General features: G+C 36.1%; 1 protein-coding gene across 1 annotated transcript in view; it reads left to right on the forward strand.

Moving 5' to 3' along the window:
* Positions 1–18,377, forward strand: part of MOXD1 (monooxygenase DBH like 1) — an 84,673-nt gene extending 66,296 nt beyond the window's left edge. Inside the window, exons 9-12 of the mRNA XM_067702068.1 lie at positions 199–258; positions 4,097–4,239; positions 14,342–14,510; positions 15,020–18,377. Of these exons, the coding sequence (XP_067558169.1) occupies positions 199–258; positions 4,097–4,239; positions 14,342–14,510; positions 15,020–15,181 (534 nt within the window). The 3' untranslated portion in view covers positions 15,182–18,377. The remainder of the gene's footprint in view (positions 1–198; positions 259–4,096; positions 4,240–14,341; positions 14,511–15,019) is intronic.
* The last annotated feature ends 934 nt before the right edge of the window (positions 18,378–19,311 follow it).

A 19,311-nucleotide genomic window follows, 5' to 3' on the forward strand; every position in this document is an offset into this window, starting at 1 on the left:
CAAAGAGAGCCTTATTTGTTTCTTTGTTTGCTTATTATACGAGCAAACCTAGAATTTAATAGATCAAAGGTCTTCTTATGAATCAAAGTACTTAATGCATGCATTCATATAGCAAATTAAACTGTTGGTCTACAAATGTATTAGATAAATAGAACAACATGAAACTCCAATCTGAAAGCTTCTACTTTTATGTTTTAGGGAGATAATCTAATTACTGAGTGTCGCTACAACACAAAAGATAGAGCCCGGATGACTTGGGTAAGAAGAATTTTATTATTATTAAAATTTATTTGTGGAGGAGGAGGAATAAACTTTGATCTTAGAAGAGAAATAAGTGAAAAGCATTCACATTTGGAAGCAAAATTCCTGAACGTCTTGAACATGAATCATCATAAAAGTAAAATCAGAGCTGTTTTAGCATTTTATCAGATTAACTAATGATATTTTGGTAATATTTGCAGTATAATTTAGTGACCCCTTCAGGAAAAGCTATCCTTAGTCTTTCAGTTTTTCCTCATCAAATATTATTATAAAGACCTGTGGTCACTAATGACCATGCGCGTGAGTCTGGACTTAGATGAATCGAGACTTCAAAAGGAAGAATAAATTCCATGACCTTAGCGCTTCTGACCCAAAGAGAAATCTGGTCCCAACAGATTTACTGGGGAGTTCTGCCACACATTCAAGAAATAAATCACTCATGCCTTCCTCGGTCTCTTCCAGGGAGCACAAAAAAAGGGGGAACATCTTCTACCAACTCATTTTAGGAAGTTAGCATAAGCTTAATACTGAAACTTGATATGGGCAATACGAGAAAGGTCCACAACATGCACCAGAGGGAAGTAACTTTGACAAAGTATCGACAAACCAAATCCAGCATTATATAAAACTGTAACGTTAGGACTGATTTGGGCTTAACTAAGGAATGTAAAATTCGTTCAAATTAGAAAATACACTAATGCCATTATACATTAAGAGATCGAAGGAAAAAGACTTATGATCACTTCAATAGGGGCAGAAAAAGCATTCATAAAATTTGTCAGTCATGGGGGGAATAAAGGACATTTAGCAAACTAGGAATAGGAGAGAATTACCTTAACCAGATAAACATTAGCTGTGAAAAATCTATAGCAAATATCAAACTAAGTGAAATGCTAGAAGTAATTCTTTAAAGTCAGGAAGAAGACAAGGATGTTTATTATCACTGGTTTTATTCAATATCGTAGTAGAAAAGAAAAAAATGAGATATAAAGATCAGAAAGGAAGAAGCGAAGAAATAAAACATTATTTACAGATATTGTAATTTTCCACATCAAAACCTCCCCCAAACTGATAAATCTAAAGTTAATTGTATTTTAGTGTACGATAAATTATCTCAAGAAAATTCAATTTAAGGCTATAAATCCTATAGAAATAAAATAACATTAGATGTGTTTGATCTCTATGGAGAAAATTATTAGTCATTATGTAAGACATTAAAGATCACCTAAAGAAATTAAGAGATACTGTGTTCATGGATAGAAAAGCTCAGTGAAACAAAGAATCTTTCTTTTTCTTTTTCTTTTTTTTTCTTTTTAAATTGGTTTATAAATTTGATATAATTCCAGTAAAGAAAGATCAGAGAGATTTTATGATTTGGGGTTTTGGTGTCTAACTAAGAAATCTTCACCTAGCCAAAGGTTTTCTCCTATTTTTTAAAAAAAAAATTCTAAAAATGTTACAGTTTTAGCTTTTACACGGAGCAAGTTGATTGTAAAATCTACATAAAAGAGCAAAGCGTTAAGAATTGGCAAGACACTACTAAAAAGAACAAGATGGGAAACAAGCTACTAGATTTGATGACTTATTTTAAAGCTATGGTGATTAATAGTGTGGTTTGGGTCCAGAGTTGGAAGAGTGGACCGGAATAGGGATCCTGGAAACAGACCTACAAACCCCCTGTATGGAAACTTGGTTTAAGATCGAAATGGCATTCAGATAAGTGGCAAAGGATGGACTTTTTCATTAAAGAATTACTGGCACAGTTGGGTATCCAGATGACAAAAATAAAATTACATCTTTATCTCCCACAATGCACAAAAAAATAATTTCTAGGTAGATTAAACATTAAAATGTGAAAAACAAAATATTAAAACCACTAGGAGAAATATATATAAATATAACTTTAGTACTTTGGGGTAAGAACTTATTAAACAGAACATAAAAAGTGCAAACTATAAATTAGAAGATTGATGAACTTGATTACCTTAACACTTTTGGTTACCCAAAAAACACTATTAAGTGAAAAGATAAGTTCTAAACTGAAAAAAAAAAATTGCAATACACAAAGCATTAATATCCAGCATATAAAATAAATTCTATAAATCCATAACATAAGACAAACATACAATAGAAAAAAAGCAGAAGTGTGTCCCTCACTGGACATTGCCATCGGTGTCAAGGAATGACCCACTTAAAGTTATACTCTCTTCAGTGGGGCAGCCAGCAGCCAATGACTGGTTGATGTGAGAATACAAAAGCCCAATTCCCTTCCTACAATTTGGTATAACTCTGAATAGCCAACCCAGCTCAGGAACAAATTAAATATATTTACTGAGGTGTCAGCTGCACTGAGGAGATCAGCTTCTCCTTTTGCCCAATCCTGCATCAAGTGCAAAGCATTCTGTTTTGCAGTTTGTAAAATCATTGCATATTAACCACTACATTAATGTATAACTGTGAACAACACTACTATGTTTTTCACCTTCACTTTTGAAAGATAGATGATTTGCTGGATACAGAATTTTTGATTAATTTCTTTTTCCCTGGAGCACTTGAAAATGTGATTCCAATATCGTTTTATTACTTCCATCATTTATGATGAAATGTCAGTTGTTCACTGTATTACTGTTCCCTTATATGCAATGTATCGTTTTTCTTTGCCGCTTTCAAGATTTTCTCTTTGTCTTTGGCTTTTAGCAATATGACTATGATGTGTCTAGGTATGGCTGTCTTCATAATTATCTTTGGCATTTATTGAGCTTCTTGGGTCTGTAAGTTAATGTTTTTCACTAAATTTGGGAGGATTTCCACCATTTTTTTCAAATATTTTTTTCTATTCTTTTTTTCTCTTCCCTCTCATTCTGGAATTCAAATTACATACATGGAACATATAATATTATCTTACAGATCTCTGAGGTGTTTTCACTTTCTTTAGTCTTTTTTCCTCTGTTCTTTGGTTTGGGAAATTGCTATTGATTGATCTTCAAGTTCACGGCTTCCTTCCTCTGCCATGTCAAGTTGCTCTTGAGCTCATCCTGTGAATTTTTAACTTAGTTATAGTACTTTCAACTCTAGAATTTCTATTCGGTTCTTTTTTCTAATGTTTTCCTTTGTCTGATGTCATTCCTTATTTGTTCACTCATTTTTCACATATTTACCTTTAATTATTTGAACATCTTTCTTTAGCTCTTTAAATATATTTATGTCTGTTTTTAAGTCTTTGCTGAATCCAGCATCCATGTCCTCTCACAATTTATTTCTACTAACTTTTTGTCCTGAATACAGATCATAGTTTCCTGTTTCTTTTCATGTTTAATAACTTTTGGTTGAGAATTGGACATTGTTGTAGCAACTCCAGATGCTGTTCTTCTTTTTTAATTAGTACCTAATTTACTACTTAGATTCAAACTGTGAACTGTGCCTCCCCTGTGGTATGCAGCTGCTGATGTTTATACACATGACAGCAAGATTATGGAAAACTCAGTGCAATCAGGCAAAGATTCCATCACACTGACCGATCGGTATCTTGTTACTGAACATCCTCTGAAATGTTCACTGTGGTGAGAAGTTTACATCACATACTCTGAACTTTGAGGACATTATTAAGTTATTTAAGAAAGGCAGCTTTTAAAGAGATGGAAATAACTTTATTAATTTTTAACTGTGCCACTATCTTTTGAAAAACCAAATTGGCCTTTAAGTGATGATTTTTCAGCTTTAAGGTTTATGACGTTTCAATACGGGAAGAAACTGCATAACATTTGCAGCTTGTGTTCTATAAGTGTCAGAGTTGGTGGAACATATACGTTTCTAAATAAAGTATCTCCATTTTCAGGGAGGATTAAGCACCCGGAATGAAATGTGTCTCTCATACCTTCTTTATTACCCACGAATTAACCTGACTCGATGTGCGAGTATCCCAGACATTATGGAGCAACTTCAGTTCATTGGTGTTAAGGAGATCTACAGGCCAGTCACGTAAGTAGTAAACGGATTTCATGGTAGGGGTAAGGATGGGCTTTATTTTCATAGTAGATTCATCACCATGGTATGGGATTCCTTAATGTGCTGTTCTATTTGATTATTTTCAATTGGGGAGTCCAAGGGACCTTCTTGCTTGTTATGTCCAGGGTCCTTGAGACTACTCTTAGGTTCAGTAGTTTTCTAGGAAGACCTAAAGGATTCAGCTTATAGTTGTACTCATGACTAATATTTATTACAGTGAAAGAATATAAAGAAAAATGAACAAAAGGAAAAGGCACATGAGGTAAAGTCCACAGGAAACCAAATGCAAGCTTCCAAGAGACCTCTCCTAGTGGAGTCACACAGAGTGTGCTTAATTCCACCCACGTCAAATTATGACAACATATATGAAGTGTTGTCAACTGGAGAAGCTCATCAGAGACTCAGTGCTGAGAGTTTCTATTGGGGGCTGGTCACATAGGTGCCCTCTGCTTAGCAAATAGCAAAATTCCAGACTCCCAGAAGGAAAGCAAGTGTTCAACATAAACAGCATCATTCATACAGACAGTCTAGGTACAGTAAGTTACTCTTATCATTTGGAGAAAGTTTTATGTCCTATAGGAAATTGTTTGCTATTTAAGTTCCCTGATGCCAGCCAAAGGTCAGCCTTCCAAGCAGGTGTTCCTAAGGATGGCAGTCTCACGCCTTCTGTGTTAACTCTTTGTGCACAACTGCATATAATAGAAATGACTTAGGATAAAATTATAAACAAGAGAAATATTATTCCTGCTCCCTTGAGATTATGTGCAAGAGTCGGGAAGAGGTAATAAGCAAATAAACAACATAATATAAAATTTCAGATATTAAAAGATGTTACGAAAATAATCAAGACAGTGAAGGAAGTGTATAGTTGTTCTCAGTAGGGTGGTGAGAGCTTCTCTTGGGAGGTGTCTTAGTCCATTTGGACTCATTACTGCCATAGACAGGGTAGCTTATAAACAACAGAAAATGTATCTGTCACTGTTCCAGAGGCTGAGAAGTCCAAGATCAAGATTCTGGCAGATTCAGCATCTGGTGAGGACCCACTTCCTCACAGACAGCCATCTTCTCACAGTGACCTCATGTGGCAGAGGGTCAAGGGAGCTTTCTCAAGCTGCTTCTATAAGGGCACTAATCCCATTTATGAGGACAGAGTCTCCCAAAGGCCCCACCTCCTAATAATGTCACCCTGGACATTAAGATTTCAACATGTGAATTTCGGAGGGTGGCGGAACACAGATATTCAGACCATAGCAGGAGGTGATGTTTGAGCAGAGACCTCAGCGATCAGGAGCCAGTCAAAGAAAGATATGCAAGTATACTCTTCAGGGAGAAAAGCCAGTATAATGGATGTTGGGTATGAGGTTAGCATGTTCAAAGAACAGCAAGAAGGTGAGTTTGGCTGAAGCAGAGTGAAATCTGGCAGAGAGTAGGTGACGAGGTCTAAGAGCAAGTGGGACCATATAGTGTAGAACTTTTCAGGCAACATAAGGACTTTGGGTTTTAAGTTTGAAGAGAAGCTATTATAGGGTATAGGGTATTATGAATGTTAATTTAGCTACTGCATTGAGAAGGGACTCTAGGAGGGCAAGATTGGAAAGAATCATATCTACCTGGAGATATGATTGTCCAGTTGAGAGGTGAGGGTGCCTTGGACCAGGATGGTGCCAATAGTGTTTATGAGAAATGGTTCCAATCAGGTTAGCTTTTGAAGGTAGCACTCTCTGGACTTGTCGATTGACTGCATCTCTGGGAGATGGTGAGGGAAAGAGAAGAGTAAAGGGAAAGTAAGGATATGTGAATGGTGCAGGGAAACATGTTTGAAGAAGAAATGGAGAACTATTATTAATTAATTATTATTATTGATATTAAGGTTGATGTAGAATAAAAGGGTTTTATCCATTCTTAGTAGTGCCGCAAAGAATTAGGGCGGCTGGTAGAAATTTTGAAGTGTAGATTTTATTTTAATATAAGGAAGTATTTTCTAATGATTAGGATTTTTCAAAATGAAAAGGACTGATGTAATTAGGCAAAAGATACACATAGAGTTTTGAGGGGGTGTATTTAAGGAGAGCTTAAATAAACTCTTAATGAGGATGTGGTAAAATGCAGATCTGAAGGAGAATATAATTATGGTCTCCTTTTTTTTTTTTTTTTGCGGTACGCGGGCCTCTCACTGCTGTGGTCTCTCCCGTTGCGGAGCACAGGCTCCGGACGCGCAGGCTCAGCGGCCATGGCTCAGGGGCCCAGCCGCTCCGCAGCATGTGGGAACTTCCCAGACCGGGGCACGAACCCGTGTCCCCTGCATCGGCAGGCGGGCTCTCAACCACTGTGCCACCAGGGAAGCCCTAGTCTCCTTTTTGTTCCAAAACTTTATAGGGATTATAAATTAGGAACTAAAAACACTTTTATTTTTAAATTAAACCTGCTAGTCATAGATATGTTCTACTGAGTTCTTATCCAGACAACCCAACGACCACTAGACAATAAGTCTGTATCTACTAAAATACAAATAACAAAATGCTGGTGTAAATTAGGTTGTAGGTTATGAAGTATTTTCACATACATGAGTTCATTTAATATATTTTCACACAATTCCAATAGGTAGAGCAGTATTTGCAATCCCAGTTTAGAGGAGGAAATGGAAGCTATGAGATTAAAAATCTGTTCAACCTCATAGAGTACATACTAAATGGGGGAGCTGGGGTTTGTATTGTGGTTGCTGATATATGTGCCTTTTTGTTCACAATCAATAACTACATTGCAAATAAGTAAATAAAATATCAATAAAAATCAAAACAGCACATAAAACATCATTCTAAAAACAATAGGATGTAGTCTTGTCTTTAAAATATTGAGATTATATTGTTTCTTACTAAGACTTAAGTAGTTTTTTTTTCCCTTTAGAATATTTTTAACGTATTGACTAGAAACTTTTCCTAATCAAGAGAATGTTGGAGTGAATGTTGGATGAACATTCAAAACCGTGTATTTACAAGATGAGTGAAATGTGTCCTGTGGTCCAGTTATTTTCTTTTGTGTTCAACTTGTGTGAAGTCTCTGAAACACTCAGCTCCTGTGTCCCAACGAGCTCTGTCAGTGTCCGCACGTTTGGTCTCCTTCAGGAAATATTGAAGTTGGGGTTTTCATCACTTCTCAAGACAGGGAGGGTTGCTTCAAAGAACAAGGCCAGTTTTGAGATGTTATTGCCCACATAAAACCATTTAACTACATGTTTAAATATAGTTATTCTTCAAAAATATGAGTGAAAAAGAGCCTCTGTTATAAAATACATGTTTGGACTTTAAATCAGACTTTCAAGTCTAGTTCGTCATCACACTGACATAAATATCATTAAAGGCCAAACCAACAAGGTTCTGGTGAAAAGATCAGAAAGAGAGAAATGGTTTGAGTGCTTTTTTTCTGTTTTGCTTATAAGAATATCGCTAATTTGGTTTTAGGACACAATACTAAACAGGGATATTATATAACATATAACCTAGAATCTCCTATTTTTGCTTTTAATATAAGGACTATTTAGGTGTCCAGTTTTTTTTTAAACATTCTGTAGCAATTCTAGGATTAAAGGATGCATTGGTGGAAAGATAGAGACAAGTACATCCTGTCTCAGGAATTGTCTGTTTTGGGGGATGCAGTTTTTCTCTGCCTCCTACAGATCTGGCAAGACTTAAGGAAAAACAAAAAACTCCCAAAGATCAGATAACAGAGTAGACAATGAGCTCAGATAAATTTGTATTCTCTGCTGCACCATACATCACCACTGTCTGTGTGGTTCCAGTGAGGTTTATGTGATGGAAAGTTCCTGCCTTATTTGTTCTATTTCTTAAAAAAAAAAAATCAAGAGAGGTGTTTGTATTTTTCTTTGCAGGAAAAAAATTACTTTATGTTGATAAGGTGTAAAAGTCACACAGGCTTTATTATAGAGTTTAGGTAATGCGGAAAAAGGTTTTAAAAAAGAGGACGGGGCTTCCCTGGTGGCGCAGTGGTTGAGAATCCACCTGCCAGGGCAGGGGACAGGGGTTCGAGCCCTGGTCCGGGAATATCCCACATGCTGTGGAGCAACTAAGCCCATGCACCACAACTACTGAGCCAGCACTCTAGAGCCCGCGAGCCACAACTAGTGAGCCCACATGCCACAACTACTGAAGCCCACGCACCTAGAGCCCATGCTCCACAGCAACAGAAGCCACCGCAGTGAGAAACCCGCACACCTCAACGAAGAGTAGCCCTCGCTCACCGCAACTAGAGAAAGCCCACGCACAGCAAAGACCCAACGCAGCCAAAAATAAATAAATTGAAAAAAAAAAGAGGACGAAAGCAATCACCCCAAATTCTGTTAGAAATAAGCAACACTAACATTAATGGAATGTCATTACAGACATTTTTCTATGTAGGTATTGATATGAAGATGAATAGAGTAGCATTAGAAAGATTATAATTTGTGCACTGCTTTAAACAAAAATATTAAAATTTAATTTTGTTTCAATTTATCAGAAGAAAAAGAAACTAAATCAAAATTGAATAACTGTTGAACAAATAAACATTGCTATTGTTTTTAACTACAAGAGATAATATTGTATAAAGGAGCTCTCAAATGTTGAGAAAATAGATCATAAAAGATATTAACACATTTTTTTAAAAAACATGTTTCAGTTTTAGATCATAAAGATGAGGACATTCACATTTTCTCCCAACCTCCCTTTTGTACCTCCAAATATGTATTATTTATATTAGAATTTTTGTATTCTCAAGATTTTAAATTTTCACATTTAATTCTAAAACATAATTTCCACAATATTTAATGCAACTTTTATAGATTCAGTGATAATCCCTAATCTTTATATGATGTCTGCATTTCTGAGTTCTTTAATTTGATTCCTCAGGGTTTTGTCCTCAAATTGCTTAATCAAGAAGGGCTTCCATGTGCCCTGAGTTCCTTTATATTTGAAAATTTCTGCATTTATATTTGGGCAGCATATAATATTTTGGGGTCTTAGGGTTTTTTCCCCCTTTGGAGATGTCTTTGGATGAATGGGCTCATTCTTCCTCTACCTGGAGAATTCATAAGTTAAATTGAACATATTTCAGTGTTGAGCATATGAATCAAATTTTCCCGAAACACAAAGTGTTCTTTCAGTACATATATTCACTTCTTTTTTTTTCATTTCAAGGGAATTTTATCTTATATCTACAGACTTTTTTCTAATCTATTTGGGATTTTTCTCAAGCTTCTTCCCATAATTTTTCAGAAGTGCTCTTCTGCTCTCTGTTTTTTCTCACTTATTTGGTACTAATTTTTTTGTCTTAAGTTTATTTCCTTTAGTCTGCTATCCCTCTTTTCATCTCATTGTGTTGTTTTATCATCTTGTATTTGAGCTCTTGTTTAATTGAATTCATGTTCTTATTAAATAAACTTACAGCGTGAAACACTTGAGGGAATTCTCTCCAGTATAATTGATTTATATCTTCCTCTAGAGTTGATTTTTTCTGTCTCCTTATATGAAATGTGATATAATTTCCTTTCACCCTAAGTTTGCATGGTTGTTTGTCATTTCTTGCTTACGCTGAGCCAGTTCTGTTTAAAACTTCTCTTTGCTCTGGTAAAACATAGGTGAATTTTTACTACCTTCCAAGCAAATCTGAGAGAGCTTTCTTTCTCTCCACACCACAGTTTGAAGTTTGGGTGATGTGTTTTTATGTACTTCCTTTTCTGTATTTTGAGGGTAAAGCGCTGTGTGTGTAGAGGTGGGACTCTATATCACAATGCATGGGTTATTCCTTCCTCAGATTTTATTAAAAATCTATTAGAGGATGTTTACTAAGTGGTTAGGGCTGAATGCCTTTCCATAAGGGAATGTCCCAGGCCTTATATCATGCTGTCAAATCTGTTGCAGCTCTCAAGCTTTTGCTTCCATCAGGGAGATTCAGCTTTACTGGGTGCTTCCCAGCATTCACTGGCTCAGGGAGTGTCCAGAGGATTAGGAGTTGTGCCTCGTTGAGTCAGATTTCCTGGTTTCCTTCTGTAGCAATTTGATTGGTAAAGTATATACTGTGTCTTTTCTGTTGGTTTGTTATGTTTTTATTTTTTTTTAAGTCAAATTGCTTGAGGTAGAACATACATACAATAAAATGCCCCTATGGTTAAATATACTGTTCTAAAGTTTTCTCAGATGTGTACCCCTGTTTAACCACATCACAAATGAGACACAGAGCATTTTCATCACCGCCAAAACTTCTCTCGCACCTCTGGAGACAATCCCCCCTCCACACAAAGCTCCAGGAAACCAGGAAACTGCTTTGTCACTATCTATTGGCTTTGATCTTTTCTAGATTTTATGAAAATAGGATAAGATGGTATATACTATTTTGTGCCTGGCTTCTTTAACCTGCAATGTTTCTGAGATCCATCTACACTGATGAATGTATACTGAGATTCATATATATATATGAATATATACGTATGTATGTAGCAGCAGTCCTTTCCTTTTTATTGCTGAGTAGTATTCGCCAGTGTGTATATACCCAAATTCATTTATCGATTCACCAGTTGAAAGACATTTGGATTCTTTCCAGTTTGTGGCTATTATGAAGAAAGTTGCTATGAACATGATTGTGTTCATCCTTGTATGGACATATGTTTTCAATTTCTGCGTTAACACCTAGTGGTGGAATCCCTGGATTGTACACTAAGTTTATGTTTACTGCATAAGACTCTCAAAATGTTCTCCAGAAGAGCGTACCTTCTTACATTCTCACCAGATTAATAAGATCTCTTACTGCTTAACAATCTTCCCAATGTATTTTGTATTTTCCAGATTTTAAATTTTATCTATTTTAATGTGTATGCAGTGGTATCTTATTGTAGTTTTATTTTCCATTTCCCCGTGACGCATGATACAGAGCCTCTTTTCACATGGTTATTAGTCATTTATATATGTTCCTTCATAATGGTTCAAATTCTTGTCCATTTAATTGGGTTACTTTTTAAAAAATTATTGAGTTGTAAGAGTCCTTCATAATTTTAAAGAGTTCTTTATACTTTGGATATAGATCTTTGTCAGGTATACGTTTGCAAATAATTTTTCCCAGTCTGGCTTGATTTTACTTTTTCAACTGTATTTTTTGAAGTCTGTTTTATCATTTTTGGTTTGTTTTGTGCTTTTGATATCCCACGTAAGAAATTGCTGCCTGCCCAAGGTTGTGAAGATTTTCTCCTGTTTTTTTTCCTAAAAACTTTATAGTTTTAGCTTTAGGTTGATGATCCATTTTGAATAATTTTTTGTGTGTTGTATATGCTGAGGTTCATTGTATTTCACACAGATACCAAGTTGTACAAGAACCATTTGGTGAAAAAAACTACCCTTTTCTTATATAATTACTCTGGAAGGTTTGCTGAAAATCATTTCACCATATACTGACAATTTCTGGACTCTGAGTTCTGTTTCATTGTGGTACATGTTTAGCTTTACTATAATACCACACTCGATTATTATTATAGTTTTATAGTAAATCTTGAAATAAGAGTGTGTAACGTGTAAGTCTCCAAACTTGTCATTTTTTTCTTTTTCCAAAATTATTTTGGATAGTCTAAGTTTATTCCATATTTGTGTATTTTTAAATCAACTAGTCAATTAAATTAAGCTTACACAGGAAAATTATTCATCAATATTAAATCCTTCCTTTTTATCAACTATAGTGATATATAAATAATACCCTTCTATTTATATGTATATCTGAGTAGTCATTTGGACACTGCCCAGATGTGCAGAAATGTAACTGTTTTACTTTCTAGAACATTCCTAATGTTTCTAATAACTAAGTCCCAGTCCCAGTGAGAGCAGAAGAACTTGCTACTTCAGCATTACCTGTTTCTGGTTTACAGCTTAGTCTTTTAAGGAAAAATACTCAGGATAAATATTTACTTTTTCAGGATTTCTCCTCATTCTATCTTTTCCTTCTCTTTTCTCCAGTGGTAATCTGGAAGTGTGGTGTAGGACAGGCTGGAAACGTTAGGAACTTAGTTGGTGTGATGTTACAGAGTAGGAGCCTGAACAAATTTAGTAGGAAGGGAAAGGAGACAATAAAAATGAGACAAGATGCCAGGTCAGGGAGGTTGTGACGTGCTTCTCCTCACCCAGCCTGTCATGCTGGCTCCAACACAGGATTCATTGGGTCTACCCTTTCCTACATCCTTTCCCATATATTTATAGTAAGTAAATAAATGTGTTTATACCTCTTCTGTCATTTTATACTGTGAAATCTCAAACAGATACTAGTTTACTAATTTGTTTTAGCAGTAAAACTTTTTAAGATTTCATCTACGTATGTAATACACTATTCACTCTTACCAGCAAGGCTGCGGAAAATTTAGGGCACTTCGTCCACCTTAGTGCTTTAGCAGAGATTCCATTGCCACCTTGTGGTGTTTTAGGTGATTACAGGCTGATGATCTCCACAGCCCCCCGCCCCCCCCCCCCCCCCGACTCCCACCCCGCTAACCCCCAGCATTTCCCTGGTGATGAAGTTGATTTTCCTTTTTTCAAGACAAATACCTTAGCTCTTTGAAAAGTAAATTTGATTTTTAATATTTGATTTAAAGTTATTTTATATTTAATGAAATATAAAGCTTTTAGTGTATAGGACATTGTATGTGAATATAATGGGCCTCTTTCAAGTCAAATTTTTACTTTATGCAAGTTTTTACATGTACAAGTTTTATTTTATACTAATTCTGGATTGTTTCTCTGCAGGTCTTCACAGTGTATTTAATTTACAGTGTTATAGATCTAAGGTCATTGCTAGATATGTTTAATGTAGTATGATGGTCATTGCTATCTATGGTACTTTAAGGTCTCTGTGCAAAATAGTACATTTAAAACTCACCAAAGATATATTGACTTTAATTAAAGGAAAAAGAAGGTTAGGAATAAAGAATATAAAGATTCTCATATATGACCTATTGTATTATTCATTGTCTTATTAGAGTACAGAGGAAATGATTTTGTTTTAAACATTAAAAATTTATCTTCGTAACTGTAAAAGATTAATAAAGGATGTTTAATTTAATTTAAAAGGTAATATTCAATGTGCCTGAGTAGGTTATGTGTGTAAGAGAGAGAGTCGGTAGTGACATAATTAAATGAAGAAATTGTGAAGATCAAATATTAAAATTATAGATTCCTCAGCTGGAGGTTAATTCATTGTTAATTACTGAAAATCACTGGAACTTCCTCTTGGGGTGTCAAGGGAGCCAAATACCTACTGGTTACCCATGATAATCTCCTGGAAGGTCCATGGAGTAGTTTATATAAATTTCTGAGCTATGCCAACACTTACACTTTTCCTTTTTTCAAGAATCAATAATATCAAACATATTTAATGAAAGACGTCACCTGAAGAGTACCTCTTGAAGCTGGTCATGTCATTCTTCTGTGATTTCGTCCTTCTTTCTTGGACATTTAACATATGTTTCTTTAGAGCAGCAAGTAGAAGCAGAAGGTATCATCTGTAGAGTATTTTTTTCTCAGTGGAATATTAAAAACACTGGTTCCATTTCAAATTTTTCAAAACTTTTTGTCACTTAGGCAAGCTAAAACAGGGCAGCCAGCAGCGGTCAGGCTTTTCAACATCATGGAATTGAAATTTCCAACGTTGTTCAGTACCTTTTGAGATTCTGTACGTTTCTTAATTACACCATTAGCATTATACTCGTCAGAACTGAATGCTTACCAGCTATATTGTTAACTAGAACCAAAACAAGTACGTGAGGAATTAGGAGGCTCTGGGGAAGCTTTCTAAGCCAAAACGATTTGTTTAAAAGTAATACCCATCTGTTACTAAACCGAGGAATTTTGTTTTTTTTTTAAAAGACTCCTTATTTTATATGTATTTCTTCTAGCAACTGCTTAAGAGTTCATCAGTGCTTTGCATTAGGTTATCTGTGTGTGTGTAAAAATGAACAAGTATGAAGTCTATTTTAGAATGTTGAAAAGTGACGGAAACATGTAATGCTTTTGTTCTGAATATGACTAATTATGGTTATTTATTTTAAATTCAGGACCTGGCCTTTCATTATTAAAAGCCCCAAGCAGTATAAAAACCTTTCTTTCATGGATGCAATGAATAAGTTTAAATGGACTAAAAAGGAAGGTCTTGCCTTCAATAAGATTGTCCTTAACCTGCCGGTGAACGTGAGGTGTTCCAAGACAGACAACGCAGAGTGGTCGGTAAGGCCCACTTTGTTTTCATCTTACCTGAATCCGCAACAGGTACAATCAAAGGAACAGACAGATATCCGTAAACCCAGTGGTCCAGCTCTTGTCACCGTTTTTGGTTCTCTTGGTATAGTATAGATTAGCCAAATCTTGTCTTTTGATATGTGTGCAAATTTATTCAGTGATTACTTAGATTGGCCCCAAACTCCTGATTCCACTTCCTTTGAAGAAGGCAATCTATTCTAAAACTAAAGTTGGAGTGAAGAAGGAATAAAATGGGATGAGAGCTTCAAAAAAAGACAGAGCGTGTTTCCTATCTCTTCTTTCCCACGGGCGTGCCCGGCCCTCTTCGCCCCCTCGCTGGGAATCCTTAAGGTTCTGACACCCGGACGGTGCACAGCTTCAGCATCCATACCGCCACCCCTTTAAGCCCTGCAGAAGCGCAAAGGCTGAGCAAGCTTGGCCGCAGTCCTGCTCTTAAATCACACACTCAGTGGCAATGTCTGCTCTTTCCTTTGCAGATTCAAGGGATGACAGCATTACCTCCAAATATAGAAAGACCCTATAAAGCGGAGCCTTTGATGTGTGGAGCTTCTTCCACTTCTCTGCGTGGAAATGTGTCTCTCGAGCTGCTCCTGTGCTTCATGGTTCTGGGCGGCACACTAAGCACCGCGAGCTTGTAATTACGTGCACCGCTAAGCACGTAATCCTGTTGTGCTCCGTCACCATGGTTTTCCGAGATCCGAACGTGCAGGTTAAAAACACTTTGGGCGTGAAGGGTGAGGGTGAAGCTCTTGGAGACTTTCCTTTCACATGTTCCCTTCCTCCCCTCCCCCTCTTCCCAGGCTGCCTGAGAGATGTCAGTCGGGTTCTCGTCTTTTCCTCAGAAACATCTGATAAAATGTATCGACCCCCAAATAGAGCAAAGCTGGCCTGACTTAATATAACCTCTTAAAAACTATGGATAAAGTCAAGTGGAAGTAAAAGAATTCTTTATCTCCTTCTGTATTTCATTTTATTGAAATACTCCTTGTTATTTTACTTTTTAAAATTGTTGATTCGGTTTCTATATTCCTTTTTTTTTTTTTTAATGTTTTCTTCTTAAAGGTGTAAAAGGAAGTACTCTCCTTTCCAGTTGTCTTCCTCTTTATTGCTCTCTGGTGTGACTTCCCAGATGTAACAGTGGTCCTTCCTACCTTTCCGCGTTACCTGGTTCTGTCCTTTTCTGTGCGTTACCCACGGACCTCAATGCTTTCTGATGGTGCCCATTCTGAGTCTGAGTCCCAAACTACCCTGAATCCATCTCAAAGTACTTTTTTTTCCCCCTTCCCTGCTCAGCACTGGCCAGGTGAGTTTTTTCCTTGAGCTCTGTCACTATCTAAAAAGAAAGAGGCTATGGGAGACATAGAAATGGTACATAACTGATTGTAGGCTGAGGAGAAAATGTAATTGGCCGCAAACTCTGTGCTGTGAGGGGTGTTTTGTGGGGCTCCAGGGCAAAGGCCAGATAGTGTGAACCAGCTGAGGAGGGTGTGAGGTCCCTCCCTGACCATGGTGGGTGTCACACGTGTTGCATACTGGCTCAATCTGAGTCACAGTTGCTATTGTAGATGTATTTTTATATTAGATAATAAACTAACTTTCCATCGTAAAATTGTCACCAACTGAAAATCTTGTCACCTTTTTAGGTTCTCTTGGTATAGTATAGATTAGCCAAATCTTGTTTTGTGTCTTTTGCTCATTTCTTAAACTAAGTCTGTTTGGATCATATTAATAAAGTAAATAAAATTAAATTTTTGTGTGGTATCTTGCGTACTCCTTGAGAGAATCAAGTGGTTCAATACCGCTTGATTTGCCAGTCCAATCAATTAAGAATGTTGCATTTTTCCATTCCATTTTTAAGCCATTTCTCCCTAGCAAACAATGTCTTCAACACAAACTGTATTGTCTTTTAAATAAATATTATGTTTTGGAGTTTTTCCTTCTTGATTCTCAGAGTTTGTCCATCTAATGAAATACTTGTAATGTTTTTGAGGAATATTTTATTGTTAACTTTAATTCTTTTTATTTCATAAGTGTTATATCAGATTCTATGATTTTCCTTCTAAATATTTATGTAAGAAATATGATCATCTCAAACACTCCCTATTTGAAATTTCATGTTTATTTTTACTTCAGAATTTCTGAATCTGAGATATCAAAGTAAAATGATTTCCTTTGGAAATTGTGTAATATTATATTTGTTTTCATTGTTCTTAGTTAGGAAGGTGCACATACCGGCTAGAAAAGGATACACAGCTTTTGGAAACTCAAATCTTTGGAGCCAGGGGAATCTATTTTTCTACTTAATGTTGCTAAGAATAAAGCTGACATTCTTCTGGTAGGAATTCTCATGAATATATATAATTTTGAGGCATTGACTCTTTCTTTGAAATTGGGATAGGTTATCTGTTGAATATTTGGTAGGATTCTGATTATATTCTAAGTTAGTTTGCTCTTTAGTTGAGCAGACCTTCCTGAACAGCCCAGGCTTTTAATTGCTGCCCTGGATCAGGTCACAGTACCTGTTTCCTAGGCCGTCAGGGAGGAGTGCCTGAGACTCAAGGGAGGACAGAGTCTCCATGTACAATGGTCCCTGGTTTGAGCCTCCGTGTGATAAAACCAAAATTCATCAAGGCCATGTGAGGTTGAAAGTATCTTGGGTGATCATTTTCTCTGGAGTAGTCTCAGGCAGGGTCAAGGGTGAAAAGAGTGATTCGAGTGATGCAGTCAACAGAGGCAGATGAATTAAGAGCTCTGGACTTTATCTTAACGGCTACAGAGGCCAATGATGAATAGCAAATAGCAGGACATTTGGAAGCAGGATATAACTGCACTGTACAATTTGCTCAACTAAACTCTTATTGTTGGACGTACAGGCCATTTCCAGTTTTTCAGTATGATAAACATTGCTGTGATTAATGTTCTTATAATTAAAACTCTCATTTCTATAAGTATTGCCTTATAAGTTACTAGAAGTGGAATTACATATTAATAATTGCATATTTTTGAGAATTTTGATGAATACTGCCAGATGCCTTCAACTTGTTCAAATTATTCTCAAATGGTTCAAAGAAGAATCCTATCTATCTATCTATCTATCGCTCTATCTATCATCTATCTATCTATCTATCATCTGTCCACAGAGAGAGAATAATAATTCAATATGGTAAAATGATACCAATTGAGGACTGTGGGTGAAAGATATAGGAGTTTTTTAATACTATTCTTGCAACTTTTTTAAATTTGAAATTATTTCAGAATAAAAAGTTACAAATGCAATAATGAAAGATCCACTATAGTAAAGTGATCCAGGCAGGTGACCTTCCCTAGACAGTGGCAAAGAGAGAAGTTGGAATGTGATTATGCCTCAGATGCCCATGGGTAAGTGCAGGGATGACTGGCAATTTGCCAGTTCTGACTAAGGATGGAATATATTCCCAGTTTAGAGGTCCAGAACAAAGGGCTTGAAAAATTTAGGGATTTGGAAAGGATCCCAGAACAAAAAAGGAAGAGGTTTTGGAGCTGGAAATCATTAAAAATATGTATCATTTATTTCATGTTTTTTCCCCTGATTATAAATCTAATGTGTAGTAATGCCTATTCACTGAAGAAAATTTAGAAAATATGGTAACTTAAAAAATAGACAAAACCCAAATCTGTTAATCCTATTACCTAGAGACTACCAACTCTAACTTTTTGGTTCATATGCTTCTAGTATATGTCTGTGAAAGTATATATTTATGTGAATCCATATTTAATATTAGATAACACTAGCTTCCGAAACAAATTCCAAAATATCAATGGCTTAACATAATAAAGTTTATTCATATTCATTTACTAGTTTGATGTGTGTGGTTCATTTGCTAATTGGCTTTCCTTTTTTTTTTTTTTTAAACGTCTTTATGGGAGTATAATTGCTTTACAATGGCTTGTTAGTTTCTGCTTTATAACAAAATGAATCAGCTATACATATACATATATCCCCATATCTCCTCCCTCTTGTGTCTCCCTCCCTCCCACCCTCCCTATCCCACTCAGGTGGTCACAAAGCACTGAGCAGATCTCCCTGGGCTTTCCTTTTTGTGGTGATTCAGGGACCCAAGATCCTACGGTTCCATCATTCCTAGAGCCTTAGGGGTCTATGCGTTCAGCCAGCTAACAGAGAAAGACCTGAACTAGAGTGACATAAATGACCACTTTCACTTTGCTGATTAAAATTAGTCACGTGGCTTCACTGGAATGTGAAAGGGGCTGGGAACGTAATGTCTGTTTGGATAGCTGCCTCCTAATGATAGCACTACAGAAGAGAAGCTCTGATGCAATAGATATTTTTAGCAAAATTGACTTCCATCTAATCCAGTAAATTCCAAGAGTTTTGAGTTTTAGAGACAATTATCAGACCAGTATAGTGTTGTCAACTATATATATATTTGTCAAGTAGGTCACTAAACAGGATAATTAGTATTTATTTAACAAGTTTTTTGAAAGCCTACTTGGAACCAGGCTCTTACTAGAATGTTGAGCTTATGATTGTGAGTAAAAACAGATATTGTCTCTGCCATGATGGAGATTATAGCCGCATGGTAAAGCTCACAGCTGAGCCAAATATAATCTCCTATCTTTATTTATTTATTTTTTAAATGGAAGGATTCAGAATAAGTGTCAGTCCTTCAAACTGAATAAATTTAGCTTTATGAAATGCTTATTCACCATCCTGAACCATCCCTTTTCCATAGATTATTTGGACCACGAACATAGTTTATATAGTTTT

The sequence above is a fragment of the Pseudorca crassidens genome, chromosome 13 (assembly GCF_039906515.1).
Source record: "Pseudorca crassidens isolate mPseCra1 chromosome 13, mPseCra1.hap1, whole genome shotgun sequence".
NCBI classification, from domain to species: domain Eukaryota; kingdom Metazoa; phylum Chordata; class Mammalia; order Artiodactyla; family Delphinidae; genus Pseudorca; species Pseudorca crassidens.